Source organism: Macrotis lagotis, chromosome X (genome assembly GCF_037893015.1).
Source record: "Macrotis lagotis isolate mMagLag1 chromosome X, bilby.v1.9.chrom.fasta, whole genome shotgun sequence".
NCBI lineage: Eukaryota > Metazoa > Chordata > Mammalia > Peramelemorphia > Peramelidae > Macrotis > Macrotis lagotis.
The window spans coordinates 537585948-537601347 of NC_133666.1; the positions used below are offsets into that span (position 1 = coordinate 537585948).

Consider the following 15400-nt stretch of genomic DNA (forward strand, 5'->3'; position numbering starts at 1 on the left):
AGGAAGTATCATTTTCAAAATGTGAATACTAGAACTGAAGTGATCTTCCAGTATGTACAACTTTTTATGATGAAAGAGTCTAGATTTCAGCCTGGTGAGAGTCAAGAAGTTCTAAAAGCAGCAGTGTGGTACCAGTTTAGAAAGTGAATAGAGAGATACTGTATGGGGTTAAGGATGAAGGATTGATATCGAGATATTGTTGTCTGGGTTCCAGCACATTTAGAGGGCCTGATTCAGGGCACATGAATTTTTTATATCCAATCGCATGAGGATAGCTTCATCTTCTAGCTTCCTTTAAGGTAGTTGTAGGTAGACATAGCTTACCAGTCAGGGGCAGCTTTGCTCTATGGGAAACTTTGGCTCTAAGTGGCAACCAGAGCAGTAGGGAATTCTAGCAACTTCAGTTGGAAGTTGGGGTAGTAGTCAGATAGGTTTTGGGAGGGGTATGTGGTGCTGCATGTGGGGAGAGGGATGATTCATCCCCTCCCATGACTCACTTCCTTTCTTTCCCAGGATCTCTTTCTTCTTCCCTCCTTTAATACTTGCAGTGGCAAGAATTGAGGACCATGAGACTCAAGAACTCTATTCTCTGTATCCTTTCATGGAGGAAGTTGACATCAGGGAAAAATCCTGTAAGTCCCACCTTATTTTTCTCTTTGGGATCCTGGGGCCTTGACTTGGTGGATGTTGGAAGTTTTCCATGAATTTGGGAGCATCAAATTGATGTGCAGGCTTTCAGGTTCTTTCTTCCAATTCCTATTTCTAAGTGCTAAGGGTGACTTTATTAGTCAACGATCTTGAATGAGGAACTTCTCCTTCCTCCAGATCAGCATTTGCAGCAGGCAAAGATTTAGAAATTCCATTGTATAACCAGATTCATGTGTAAAAGTAGGGAAGAAATTGGAAAAATCTCAGACGATTACCCCAAAATACCAGGAATGAGAAGGACACTGGACTTATTAACAGAACAATGAAGAAATCACTACATGACTTCATCCATAAGCTACTTTGAGGAGTCCTGCACAATCTACTACAGAGCCCTCTTTGTTTAAGGTTTATTGGCATTCTAGATTGACTTGGGTCATTTACAATTTGTCAGGAAGATATCGTCACTCATGTAGCCATGTAGAGAGTGAATTAAGGGGGAAAAGTAAGGGCAAAAGTCCCTTTGAAAAGATATAGAAGTATTCCCATTCTTTTCCTTTATGAAGAATATCAGCACCCTAATGGAGAGGTAGAATGGATGAACCCTCCCCTTATGCATATTCTTTCTCCAGAAAGTCTGGCATGCTTCCTCCTAGTTCTGGTCAATAAAGAGCCATGGCTCCTGAAATGGAAATATTGGCAATAAAATGAGTGATGCAGTCTGTTGTTCTGTTCAAGAGCAACATTTACATCTGGATAGCTCTTAACTCATCCTGAAACTATAAACAGCAGCAGTGGTGTTCTCTCTGACTCAAGAGACCACATGCTTACCTCCCCTGAAACTCAGGTGGTCGTTTTCAGAGAAGGAAAGAACTGACTTCTCTTGAGGTCCACATAAGAGCTAGGTGATGAGAAACCAATCAACTAGACTGAGGAATGATCATAAATGCTAGAGATCAAGTGATGGTAGGTAGAGGTGGTCACCATTTTGGGAAAGGAACCAGACTAGTCTTCCATTATTCTCTGGATTTTACCACCATGCTCCCATGGGGGTATTATTCCTTCTTTCATTTTTCAACTCTTTTTAATGTACCATTATACTATAAACTCCTTGAGGTTAGAGGTTATTTTTTTCTTTTCTTGTTTTTTGTATTCCCACCAGCTAGTACAGTGTCTGGAATATAGTAAGAATTTAATAAATGTTTGTTGATTTGTTGACTTGATCATGTCCCCCCATTCTGTGTCCCACAATGATTTTATTTTCTTGAATCTTTTTTCCCAAGCTACTAGTCTATCATTAACCAACCAACCAACTAATTTATAAACATTTATTAAACTTATATGACTGGAATTTCTAGGACCTTAAGTTATGGTTGTCTTCTTCTTTCTGCCTTCTGCCCTTGAAAACAAATAAGTGACTAGATCATAATAAAGGATGTTTATGGTCTTGTTACAGTTATCTTGTGGATCATTCTGAATTCCTGATTTAGAGAGGTCTGGAGTTTGAAACTTGGGCATCAGTTACACAGATGAAGCTATCCTTAGCAGTGACTTGATGATGATATTTGTCTTTCATTCTCTCTCTCTCTCTCTCTCTCTCTCATTTTTTGAAGTGCAACAAAGGATGATGAAGGGTAATGTTTAAGTGACTTACCCAAGGTCACATAGTATGAATCAAGCTTCTGATGTTGAATTTTAATTCAGGTCCTCCTGATTCCAGGGCCACTCCTCTATCCACTGAGACACCTAGTCCTTCATTCTCGGAGAAGATCATGACAAAAGGGAGGTGATGCCATGACAAGCATGTGAATTGGATCTAAATGAGGGGGGTTTTATGCTTGGTCACCAGCTTCACATTCTCCTCTGGGGCCATCTGAGTCTAATGACTAGATATGAATCAGTTTGACTGGAGATGGTCCTGGATGTAAGACAATCAGAGTTAAGTGTGCTATCTAGCTGCCCTCAGCTAGATAGAATAGGAGAGAAGAAGATAGAAGAGGACCACTGACAAGAGGACCATCCAGTTCTTGAAGCATTTAAAACAATACTAATTTGGGTAGGAGATCTGAACTTTATCAACCCTTCGTGACAATTTCTATGAGTTGTTTGACCAAACAGATGTGAGTTGAAAGACAAGTATCTGGTAGTCCTATAAGGTGTTTTTTTTTACCTTCTGGAGCAATATAATAAGTACCATGGGTATATTTTATATTTCTGGATGTATTTATGGAATCTTGGAAATTATATGTATCTTAGGAAGTTTCTGTCAATGAGGAAAATAAAACAGCTGACTCATATCTGGATATCCATGCCATATACTGGACCCTATTACTAGACATGAGCCATACCTATAATTTTAGAGATTTGTATGGAGTTTTACTCCTGGGCATGGACAATCAGAGTTTTGAGCCCCTTGTTGTCAGACCCTGGTACAATTTTGAACCCATAGAGTCTCTATGTGTTGCTCTGGACTATTGGATATACCTGCAATGCTCTCCTTCCTTTTCTCTATCTCTTGGAACTCCTTAGCTCCCTTCAGCTTTTCCTGATTTCCTAGTTATTATTTCCCTATCCCTCTATGTGTATATATATATACATATATATATATATAATCTCTATCTAATATGTTTTATTCCCCAGGACACACACACACATTTATGATAATGATAACAATAGTAGTTAGCATTTATACAATGGTTTGAGTGCTTTACATTTATTACCTCATTTGATTTGTGTCACAACTCTGTGAAGTTGGTGCTATTATTATTTCAATTTTGCAGAGGAAAATGAGATTAAATGACTTGCCCAAGTCCCAAACTAGTCAGTGTCTGAGGCAGGATTTGAACTCAGATCTTTCTGATTGCAAGTCTGGCACCCTATCCACTATCCATATTGGTAACATTAGTAAGCTTAACAAATTATTGTTGATTAATTGGATCGATTGCTTGACTTCTGAAGGCTAGAGTAGAGATACAAAAAATGACAGTCTTTACCCTCCAGGAGCTTATATTCAACAGGGTAATACAACTTGTGCATGGATGAATAAATATAGGATAAATGAAAAGAAATACATAGTGAAGGGGTTTTAACAACTAAGGAAATTGGAAAAGATCTCTTAAAGAAAAGCCATTTGAGCTGCATTCTACTATTCTGAACTCATTCAAGGGCTCTAGAAATATCTTTGCCCATCTGGGCACATTTCATGTGCCTAATTTGCTAAGACCCTTGGAACCCACCAAAATCTGAACCTGAAGCACCTAACCTCTGGGAAGATATATTTAAAGGAGCAGGAAAAGAAGGTATTTGGGAGGGGTTGAAACACCTTGCTTTCAAAGGAGGTATTTTTATCATAAAAACATTGGGTTCTTTTTATCCTATTTAATTCTTAGTAAATTTGTCCTGAATAGTGCTTTGAAAGTCCACAGAATTAGCACATACACTTAATGAAGCTTTAGTCCCTTTTTGTCCAGGTTGACCCTTTGCCAAGATTAATAGGCTTATTTAAGGGTAGGGTTGAATGATATATATTCAATCAAATTTCTCTACCTCATTAACAGTATGTGATTGCTGGGGCAGCTAGGTGGCACAGTGGATAGAGCACTGGTCCTGGAGTCAGGAGTACCTGAGTTCAAATCTGACTTCAGACACTTAATTACCTAGCTATGCGGCTGTGGGCAAGCCACTTAACCCCATTACCTTGCAAAAAGCTAAAAAAACCCCAAAAAACCCAGTATATGATTTCCCCCACAGCTATCATCCAAGGAAGTAATTCTTTGGAAAGCTGCTTTCCCCATTAGCTGCTGACCACTTGCCACACATATATGAAACTACAAGACTGCTATGTCACAGACAGAAGGCAGAATATGCCAGGCAGATCAAACTGCCACTGCTATCTTGACCATTATTTTCCCTTAGACCACTGATGGAGACAGCCCAGAAACTTGAGACTAAGAATCTTGGGAATTATCTTGCCTTCCAAACCACCAGACATGCTTCTGGCAGCCCCTATAGCCACACTGAGATGCAGAATGGTTGGGAGAGGAAGCTCACATTCCTCATTACCACTAGCAATCACTGCTAAGCAATCATCAACAGATAGGCAAAGGAGTTAAAAGCAGCCCTCCACAGTGCTCCACAGCACTCCACCAATTCTGTTTCTAGTCTAGTCATTGCAGTATTATCCTGGGGAGAAATTCCTGTGGAGAAGGGGTCAACTATTTGCACCAATTGCCAATTAACTGCAATACACAGAGCAGACAAACCAGCCTGGGAACCTTAAGGGAGATAAAAAGAGATCTTGTATGCTAGACTATCTTGACTAACATCTTCGCTGAGATCCTGATAGAGACAGCTCATGACCATGAACCCAGGATCTTTGGGAAAAGAAATGCTTCTACTACTTGTCAGTCATGATACTGGGAAGCAATCCCAGTGGAGATACTGTCTGGTCACTGCTCCTGCAAGTGCTGCGGCCACAGCTATTTAAGACCCTGAAAAGAAAAGGGTCATCTGGATGGCACAGTGGATAATAGAACTGGCTTTGGAGACAGGAGGACTTGAGTTCAAATTCGACCTCAGACACTTACTTACTATGTGACCCTGAGTAAATCACTTAACCCCATTTCTTTCAGTTCCTCATCTGTAAAATGAAATGGAAAAGAAAATGGCAAACCACTGGGTATCTTTGCCAAGACAATCACAAATGGGAGAGTAGGAAGCAATTGAAATGACCTAATAATAATAACACCTTCCTAAGTCTATTTCCTCAAAGGTGAATTTTAGGACTCTAACTGGGGAGAAAGGAAAGGATGATGATGATTTAATATATCATGGCAAGATTTGCAAAGCATTTTTCATGTTATTTCATTTGATTCAAGAACACAGGATTATATTTATTCTATTCTTTTATGGACCATAATGCTTTTGAATCTCTGTACTCAAATATTTACTAACAGTTCTTGAGTAAGTTGAGGACTAGGCTTTCTAGGAGGAGTTGAAATGGTTTAACTGAGAGTTATTTCTCTCCCTGAAATACCAAATCTAACCCAAGGTGCTGATCTGTACTTTCATCATTCCCAGTCCTAGAAAGGAAGGATAAAAATACCATCTTTATAGTCTTATTGACCCAAAGTAGAACTAGAATAAAATGAGGCCCACAAGATTATGGACCAGATGACATGCCACTTCATCTCTTCCCCTGACTACCCTTCTCAAACATTCTCTATCCTTCTCTACCATTCAAACCTTGTTTATTCCATAAAAGCAAGGAATCAAATATTATAAATAAATAAAATAGGCAGTTTGGTTCAGAGCATAAACTTAAAAGAGGGACATCCTTAGGGTTATTTGGGAGGAGGATGGTCAGATCAGGAATTCAGAGGCTAATCCTGCCTCAGCTGATTGGGTTACTACTGGCAAGCTAATTAACCTCTCTGTGCCTAAGCTCCTTATCTACAAAGTGAGGGTTATAACAGGACTGCAGATTGTACATACTCTGCAAACATGATGACTGCAGAATAATTCCTGGTCCTAATCTTACCAAAGAAGTTAATCAATTAATCTATATTTCTCTGCCTAAAGACTGAGTCACGTCACACCTTTGTCTAATTGTATTTTTCATTGCAAACCTATATTTATTTTTGTATACATACAAATTTATGTTTATCCCAAGATGTACTCTCTGTTTTTGAAGCCTGTTGTTCCATAGCAATATACTGGATTTTAGATATTCAGTCTCACACATATTGACAAGCACCCATTATAGCAAATTAGAGCAGCTGCTGGAAGAGGAGAGAAGGAAAGATGGTATTTTTAACTTCTCCTTTTCAGACTGACAACTTTTCTTGCCTGTTGAATGAGACATGTTCTCCTTTATTGTCCCATAAGCATATTGCAATTATATTAACCATGGTTAAGCAATTCAAAATTGGATCAGCAGGCACATAATGACACGCCAAGAAGTGGCACAATGAAGGAGCTCTTAGTTGGGCTTTGTTGTGGATTTGCTGATTCACATTTAAATTGCTAAGTCTTTTGTGACATTTCCAGTAATTCTAGTGGGAGGTATTTATATAACTGTATTCCTTTGGTGGTGTAAAGATTACCAGTTCCCTTCACTATTTGTGGTCATTATACCATAGCTTCTTTAGAAGAGGAAAAGGAACAATACATAATCTTATTTAATAATAAAATATTTACAGGATTGGAAAAGCATTTCTTGAGTCCCTGGAAGATATTTATGCACTATTTTTTGACTTAATTTTTTTATTTCTGCCCCATTAAGATATAGTTTATGTCTCTATGAAGATTCCACTGAATTGGATAGTCTGGCTGAATAGTCTGTCTTGTTTGGTTTGATAGAATTTCAGTCTTTGAAGACCGTCATGATACTGTGTTGCCCAGTTTAGTTGACTCTGCTCTGTACACGCTACATCACTTTCAAACTGGTCTTCTAGCTCTTCCCTGGATTCATTGTTCTGTCTCCATTCTCTCCATTCACAGAAGCCATCCCCACAGATCTGCACCACATATTTTCCTCATCCACTTCCCAGAATCCTTGTGGTCTTTAAAAACTCGATTAAGATGATACCTCCTTTGGGAAGCCTTCTCCAATCCCTCTAGTTGTTTGTGCTTTCTCCTGCTTCAATTTACCTTTTATTATTCTCATTTGTCTATAACGTAGACCCCAGGACTACTCTCCTAATGCCCATTTGCACTAATAGGTTGAATCCCCAGACACAAGGCTAGCTAAATATTATTGAGGTATTCCTGTGGTATTTAGGGATTTTTTTAAAGTTATGGCACATGAACCTTTATGATTTCTCTTCCCCTGTAGCTAGTCAGATTTGCTTAATTTTGAATTACTGGTATCATATATGAGGTGGTATTAAAAAACCAAAAATCTAATCCCTTCAAAAGTTGGTGATTTATGTATTCACGAATCTATAAAGAACTAAAGGGAAAGTGGAATCAAGTTTAGAGAGGATGTGTAGTAAAGGAGTAACTTATAACTCCTGAAAGTCATTTTGTCTCCTTTGTGGGATATGATGGAATTTCTTAGGCATACTTCAACTTTTCTGCTGGGGTCCTTGAAGAATCTTTCTTTCTTTCCTTTTTTATTTTGGCAAATCATTTGAGATTAAATGACATGCTCAGACTCACACATTTCATATTAGGTGTCTGAAGCAGGATTTGAATCTAGGTCCTCCAGACTCCATGGCTGGTGCTCTATCCACATGTCTAGTTGCACCTCCTTATAGAATCTTTAAATTGTCTTTCCTCAACATTGTCCTTATTTTTTTTCAGATTTTTCAAGGCAATGGGGTTAAGTGGCTTGCCCAAGGCCACACAGCTAGGTAATTATTAAGTGTCTGAGACTGGATTTGAACCCAGGTACTCCTGACTCCAAGGCTGGTGCTCTATTCACTGTGCCACCTAGCCACCTCTGTCCTTGGTTCTTGATACAGACATTACCTAGGCTATTCTGGAGACCCTAATATGGCTTTAGGTTTCTAATGAGAATATACTATCCTCTGACCTTCTGAAATTCACAGTCTTCCTCTCACCAAAGAGGTAGGGAGAGAGATCAAGGCCAAGGCTAGAAATGAGGCTTTTTTTCCCTCTATTCCCAAGTTAGTCACTCTTTTTCTCTGTCTCTCAGGAGAAAACTTGACCAGAAAGCTTCTACCCTAAATTGTTAGTCTTGAATCTCCAATTCCAAAAGGGAGTGCTGATTTTGTGCAAGCCCTATAGAGAGGTCAAGTCCTTCAAATAATACAAACTTTTGTTGTCACTTCTAGTTGAAATGCCTTTGATTTGAGTGATTCAATTATTCTAGGTCTGGGGGGATCATACTTAATTTGATTCAATCCATATGTATAGAGATATTTTCAACTAATAAAAGTTTCAGGGCTAAGTAGGGTGCTTTGATTGATTGATTCAATTCATAGCATGTAACATTATAAGTACATGTTAGGCTCACATAGGTACATGCTTCATGCCCCATTAGAATATAAACTCTTTGAGGGTTTTGTCTTTGTAATCTTGGTGCTAGAATATGATAAACTAATACTGAATGCACAATTTATTGCTTGATTTATATTTAAATTACCTAGTAGGATGTTATTTCCTTGAAAGCTGACATGGTCAATTTTTGTCTTATGTCATCAGTATCCAAAATAGTACCTTTAACAGTAGGGACCTACTCATTTTTTTGAATTGAACTGAATAGACAAAGGGTGGTGAATTGGGTTGAATCAGTCATTCACTTCCCTTGCAGTGGTATAGATATGTGGATAGCTATACTAATAGCTTCTATAGTAAAAGATCAAAATAACAAGGTCTATGAGGAGCAAGAATTTGAGTTTCTGAATACAAGTTAAAAAATTTAAAACATGCATTCTATGTTTCATAAAATTCTCACTTGACTGCTTCTTTTGTCCAATTATTCATTTTCTTTTGTTTCAGTGTCATTCTAATTGATTCTTCTGGATTTTGAGGATATGCAGGGTTCTGACTTGTGAGAGAATTCTCTCCTGGAATTACATCTAGAAGGGAGAAAAGTACAGATATAAGAAAAATATAATAATAATAATAATAATAATAACAATACAGATTAGGTAAATTTACACTGGAATTCAAACTTGAAGATTTCACTTGCTTTTTTCCCCTAAGACACAGATTGTAGAAATTCTTAGGCAAAACTTTTCCCTCTGGTGATTGCATTAAATCAATTGATCAGAGTCTCCAGTAATAGAACTATAACAGAATCCTTATGAGCCAAGTATTATGGTATTTCAATGTAAATGCATTATGCAGTAATACCATGTTTCACAGATTATTTCCTTGTGACTCCTACTGAACCCTGGATTGTTTGACTTGCCTTTAACATAATACCTGCTCAATATTTAAAAGGGAGAAGAAGGGAGAAAACAAGCTTTTGCTAAGCACTCTACAAATATCTCATTTGATCTCAACAAAAGATGACTTAACACTTACTAGATGTGGTTGTTCAGTTGTGTCTGAATCTTCACAATCCCGTTTGGACTTTTCTTGGCAAAGTTACTAGGTTGGCAAAGATACTGGGTTGATTTCTTTTCCAGCTCATTTTGCAGGTGAAGAAAGTGAGACAACCTGGGTTAAGTGACTTTCCCAGAGTCATAGGACCAGTAAGTGTTTGAGGTCAGATTTGAACACAGGAAGATGAATCTTTCTGACTTCAGGTCTGGCATATCTACTGCATCACCTAACTGGTAAATACTTTTATTACCCCTATTTTACAATTAAGAAAACTGAGGCAGACAGAGCTTAAATGACTTGTTCAGGGTCATACTGATAGTAAGTTTCTAAGACTGGATTTCAACTGAGGTCTTCCTGACTTCAGGCCCAGCATAACATTAATTTATCATCCATTAGAATTCCAGCTCCCATAAAAGTCTTCTTCCCTAAACCTTCCTTTACTTCCTTTTTTTCCTTCACTTAATGATGCCTCATTGTAATGTGCAAGATATTTTATTTTCCTCTTTGTAGCTCTTGTCTTCAGAATAGGTGATATGTGTGCTTAATATTAGTGCTTGTTGAATGATTATTTCTTTTTTTGAATGTCTCTTTCTTAAAGGCTTGAGGCCCAGTGTGAATTCTGAGAGTCTGACTAAGTGAGACATGGCTATGGGCAGTTATGTGTCATCTGGGGACCAATCTAGCTAAGGTTCAAGAGGTCCGACAGCATAGGACAACTTGGGGAGTGAAGAAATTTTTGGTCACTACAATTTATTGAAACTAACTGGTGTGAGTGGAAATGTTCTAATTCACTTTAGTGGAGGAAGGACTCATGTTAATGAAATCAAGAATATTTAAAAATATTGAAGGATCAATCAGGAAATTAGTATTTATTAAACACCTGCCATGTTGCAAGCATGACGATAGGAGATGTAAGCAAGAGATTATATCAGAGAAGAGGATATGGATACATATATGTATTTTCAAACTTTAAGCAAAATAAATTACAAGGTAATTTCTGATAAGGAAGGGTGAAAGGTTCCAGAAAACAATTAGTATCTGCAGGGATTTAGAAAAGGTCTTATGTAAGAGTTGGATTTTCATTTCAACTCAGGTGCAGAATAAGACAACAAAGAAGGAAAACAGAGATATTTGAAATGAAATCATTGAAATTGATGCTCTGTATTAAATCTGAGTTCTTACCTTTTATTAATCTAAACTTCTAAAATCTATAGGACAATTTCTGCCTCTGCTTAGGACTGGAAGTGCCAATTAATAATAATGATTAATAATAATAAATAAAAAATCTATGCTAAAAATAAAACAGAAGAGAATAAAGAGTGGCCAAAAAGTCTCACAGTATAAGGAACAACTCATTTTTGATTTGGTGACCAGTGAATAAGCCACCAGTAAGCCCCATAACATTAATATCAGTCCCTCAATTCTAATGCCTTCCTTCTATTATATATTATTTATTTATTCCTTTATGTAACTTATTTGGACTTATTTGTTTACTTGTTGTCTCCCCTATTAGATTGTCAGTTCCTTGAAGGCAGGGACTATCTTTTGCCTCTTTTTGAATTCCCAGAATTTAGCACATTGACTTAATATTTATTGACTGATATCACCATTATTGATTATTGCAGAACTTTTGACTTTACAACTTACTCTCAGCTTTTATATAAATATAATATAATTTAATAATGAAGCAATTAAAAGTTATACATGGTATAATAAAATAATAATAAATAAAATATAAATATGCATATTATTTATAAATTATATTGTTATATTTATATATTAAATAAAATTGATCTAAAATAATCTAAAAAGTAAAATAAAATTAATAAATAAAATGAAATAAAAAAATTTTAAAAGAATGCCAAAATTTGGCGTCCATGTAGAAAGCTATTATCTATTTAAAAAATGTCAAAAATGGCTGATAGCAAACGTGGCATCGTCTAATCAACCAACAATCATTTATTTAGTGTCTCCTATGTACCAGGTACCACAGTAGGTAGGGCAGCTAGGTGGTGCTGTGGATAGAACCCTGGGCTTGGAATCAGTAAGACCTGAGTTCAGATCTGACTTCAAACACTTAGCTGGGTGACCCTGGGCAAATCACTTAATCCTGTTTGTCTCACTTTCTTCATCTGTAAAATTAGCTGGAGAAGGAGATGGTAAACTGCTCCAATATCTTTGCCAAAAAAAATCCCAAATGGAGTTATGAAGAGTCAAATAAAACTGAGTAATAACAACAATAGCTGGGTTGACCTCTTGCAATAGAGGAAAAAAATGAAGTGGTCCCTGCTTTCAAGGAACATGCATTCTAATAAATGAGACAAAAATGTGTGTGTGTGTATGTATATATATATATATATATATATATATATATATACATATATATATGCATATATATGATTATGTACAATATGAATAAAAATAGTTTTGACTTGGAATGCACTGGTAACTGAGGAAGAACTCATGTAGAAAAGAAAGCCTAGACATTTAAAGAGGCAGAGACTTATAATGCATTCTAGACATGGGGAATAGATGGTACAAAGCATGAAGTCAGTTCAAGGATTGTGTGTGAGGAACAAGTAAGGCAGTATGACAGGAACATAGACTATTTTGAGAGAAGTAAAGGAATCATAGTAGCAGCAAAGTATACTAGAAAGTTAAGAAAAGGACAGATTGCAAAATAACTTTAAAAAGCTGAAAGATCTTAAATCTGATATTAGAAATAATGAAAAACCAATTGGAGTTAATAGAATGGGGGCTGACAGGATCAGTACTGTAAGAAATCATACTACTACTACCTAGAGGATGAATTGGAGTGGGAAGAAATTTAAGGGAGACTGATCACATAAACACCTATTGCAATAGTCCAGGTGAAAACTAATAACGTGGTGACTGTATAAGTGGAGAAATGACAGATGAGAGAGATTTGGAGAGAGTGCCAAGGTTTGCTAACTAATTTACTGTGTAGGATGAAACTGAGAAGTCAAGAAGATACTGAGGTTAAAAATCTGATTGACTGGAAGGATAGTGATGCCCTCAACAGACTTGGGTTTTTAGGGAAAGATAATGAATTCTATTTTTGTTATGTCTGGTTTGAGCTACTTAAGAAAAATCTGGTTCAAAATGTCTAGTAGAGAGGACTGAATTTCAATAGAGAATAATATTTAGATAATCAGATACAATCTCCTTTCAAATGAATATATTGCTGCAGAAATTTAGCATCTACTAGATTTTGAGAAAGACACAACTAGATAACTAGACTTAAACACCAGAAGCTCACTAACCTTTAAACCTTTATTAAAGTTTTCATTATGAGGTAATGGGAATATCTGATAAGTATTGTCCCTGTCCCTAATGATAACATCTATCTATCTATCTATCTATCTATCTATCTATCTATCTATCTATCTATCTATATCTATCTCTATATCTATGAAACACACAAATATGCTTTGATGTGCTCATCTCACAATATCACATTAAATGATCTAATTTTGTGTTTAGTCTATGGAACTCTGTACTCCAAATTATACATATAGAACAGCCTATTAATAAGGATTAATTTAAGATGTGTCCCTAGAAAATTCAAGTGTAAGCAATGGAATTGTTAAAAAGTTTTACCGAAAGTAAATTACTTTAATGCAGAGAGAAAAATAAAGAATAGGAATAAGAGGAATGATATGATAGTCATGTAAAGTATATTCATGATCTCCAGTTAGTGATTTGTTTTTAATTAGATGCAGCCTACTTATGATATTATAATTGCCTTGGGAAAGCTTTCCTTGTCTAGTTTTCTGAATTTCAGTTTAAATACTTTAAACAAACATTATATTTGAAAATCTGTATTTACAAAACTGAGAAATTTGAGAATGATTATCCATTTAATGCCATAGTTGTCCCTATCACTTTTAAAATGTGATTTGATTTGTCCAATTTAATTTTTATGTAACTTTGCAAGAATTGTAGCATTTTCATGAAGTGAGACACATGCACCTAGCATAAAATTGGATTGTTAATAATATTTTTAAATAGAGAAGAGAAAGTTTCATACTACAACCCTCCTAAGATGCTTTTAAGTATTATACCTCTTCTACCATGATTCACTTTAGAGTGGGAAGATAATTTTGGCCTGAAGGTAGCAACTATAAAAATCAGAAAAGCCTCAATTCAGTTTAAACTCCAATTCCCAGAATTGTAGCAGACCCCCTGACTCTATCAATATGCAAACGCCCAGCAACCTCACACTCTTAACTGTCCTGTAGGTCTAGGCAGCAGGAACATGTTTTAGGTAAAACACTGCTATCTGTATAATGAGGTCCTGCTGTTATTCCAGTAATAAAGCCAAGGGTTTATTCCAAGGGAACTACCAGCAGGACCTCATTATATGTATAGCAGACGTTGGAAAGGGGCCATCCTTTTACCAAATTCCACACTAGAAGGTCATGATATAGCAAGATATAGGATTTAACAGAGAAAATCCAGCATTCGCAGAATAAATCACTTCCCACTACGAGGGCTTTGAGAATAACAAGATGTACTGCATCTCTCCCTTTTTTACATTCTGGGTTGGGACAAAATTTTTCACACACAAACAAAAATGAATCTGCTCAAATTTATGAGCTCACTATTGAACATTAAAGTCAATCTAATAGTTTCATAAATACATCAATTTTGGATCAACTACAGAAAAAATAAATTTACAGATTTTTAAGTTTCCCCTGCCCCTCCAACTCCCCCCACCCCCACCCCCCGCCCCCTTGCCCTCAGAATTAATTGCCTTGAATGCTGGCATTGGGGAAAGCTTAGATGAAAGATTTGGTATAAATAGTGAGTATAATGATTGGTTGTAAAATCTGATTGCCTAGGAAGAAAGGGCTACGCAGTTGAGAGTTCAAAATAACATAACATGAAACCTGGGAAAGACCTTAGGTATCATTTAACTCAATCCCTTCATTTAGGAGATAAGGAAAAAAGACCCAGAAAATGAATGTTTGGACTATGGTCACAACTTCCAAGTGGTATAACCATTCAGATGTTGGTCTTTGGATCCCATGTCCAAAGGTTTTCTTTCTATTTTTTTTTTTTGAAAGGCAATGGGGTTAAGAGACTTGCCTAAGGTCACACAGCTAGGTAATTATTAAGTTGGATTTGAACTCAGGTCCTCCTGACTTCAGAGCTGGTGCTCTATCCACTACACCACCCAATTCTATTCTTAAAAAGGATTTCATGAGACTCTTTGTTTTAAATCATTGTGAATGCAATGTGCACACAATTATTTTTAGTATGGAGGTTACTTGGTCTCCTGAAAAGAACATAGGAATGGGAGTAAGAAGACCTGAACTTAACTTCTGTGTCTACAACTGTCTGCCTGCCTCTGTGACTGTGCTTATTTATCTTCCTCTTTGAACTTCAGTTGTCTTCTTTGGTAAAGAGCTAATATTCAAACTTGCTATCACTGCCAACCTCATAGAGTTGGGAATCAAATAAAAATATGAAAGTAATGTATTCATGAAATACTTGAAATTTATATAATGCTTATATAAGGTTTACAAAAAAGCCTAAACAACAAAACCCCTAAAACCTTCTATCTTCAATAATCTGGTGAATGAAATAAATACTATTATTAGCCTAATTTTACCAATGGGGTAATTGAGAACTAGAGATCCTAGGGTCACAAAGCTAGTAAATAACAGTTTTCCTGACTCAAATTTAAGATACTATTCATTCCCATGCTACC

The 15400-nt window shown here is 36.4% G+C and overlaps 1 protein-coding gene across 1 annotated transcript in view; it reads right to left on the bottom strand.

Moving 5' to 3' along the window:
* CNGB3 (cyclic nucleotide gated channel subunit beta 3) overlaps nucleotides 1-9139 on the bottom strand; it is a 140507-nt gene extending 131368 nt beyond the window's left edge. Inside the window, exon 1 of the mRNA XM_074206446.1 lies at nucleotides 9068-9139. Within this exon, the coding sequence (XP_074062547.1) occupies nucleotides 9068-9117 (50 nt within the window). The 5' untranslated portion in view covers nucleotides 9118-9139. The remainder of the gene's footprint in view (nucleotides 1-9067) is intronic.
* Between the last annotated feature and the right edge of the window lie 6261 nt (nucleotides 9140-15400).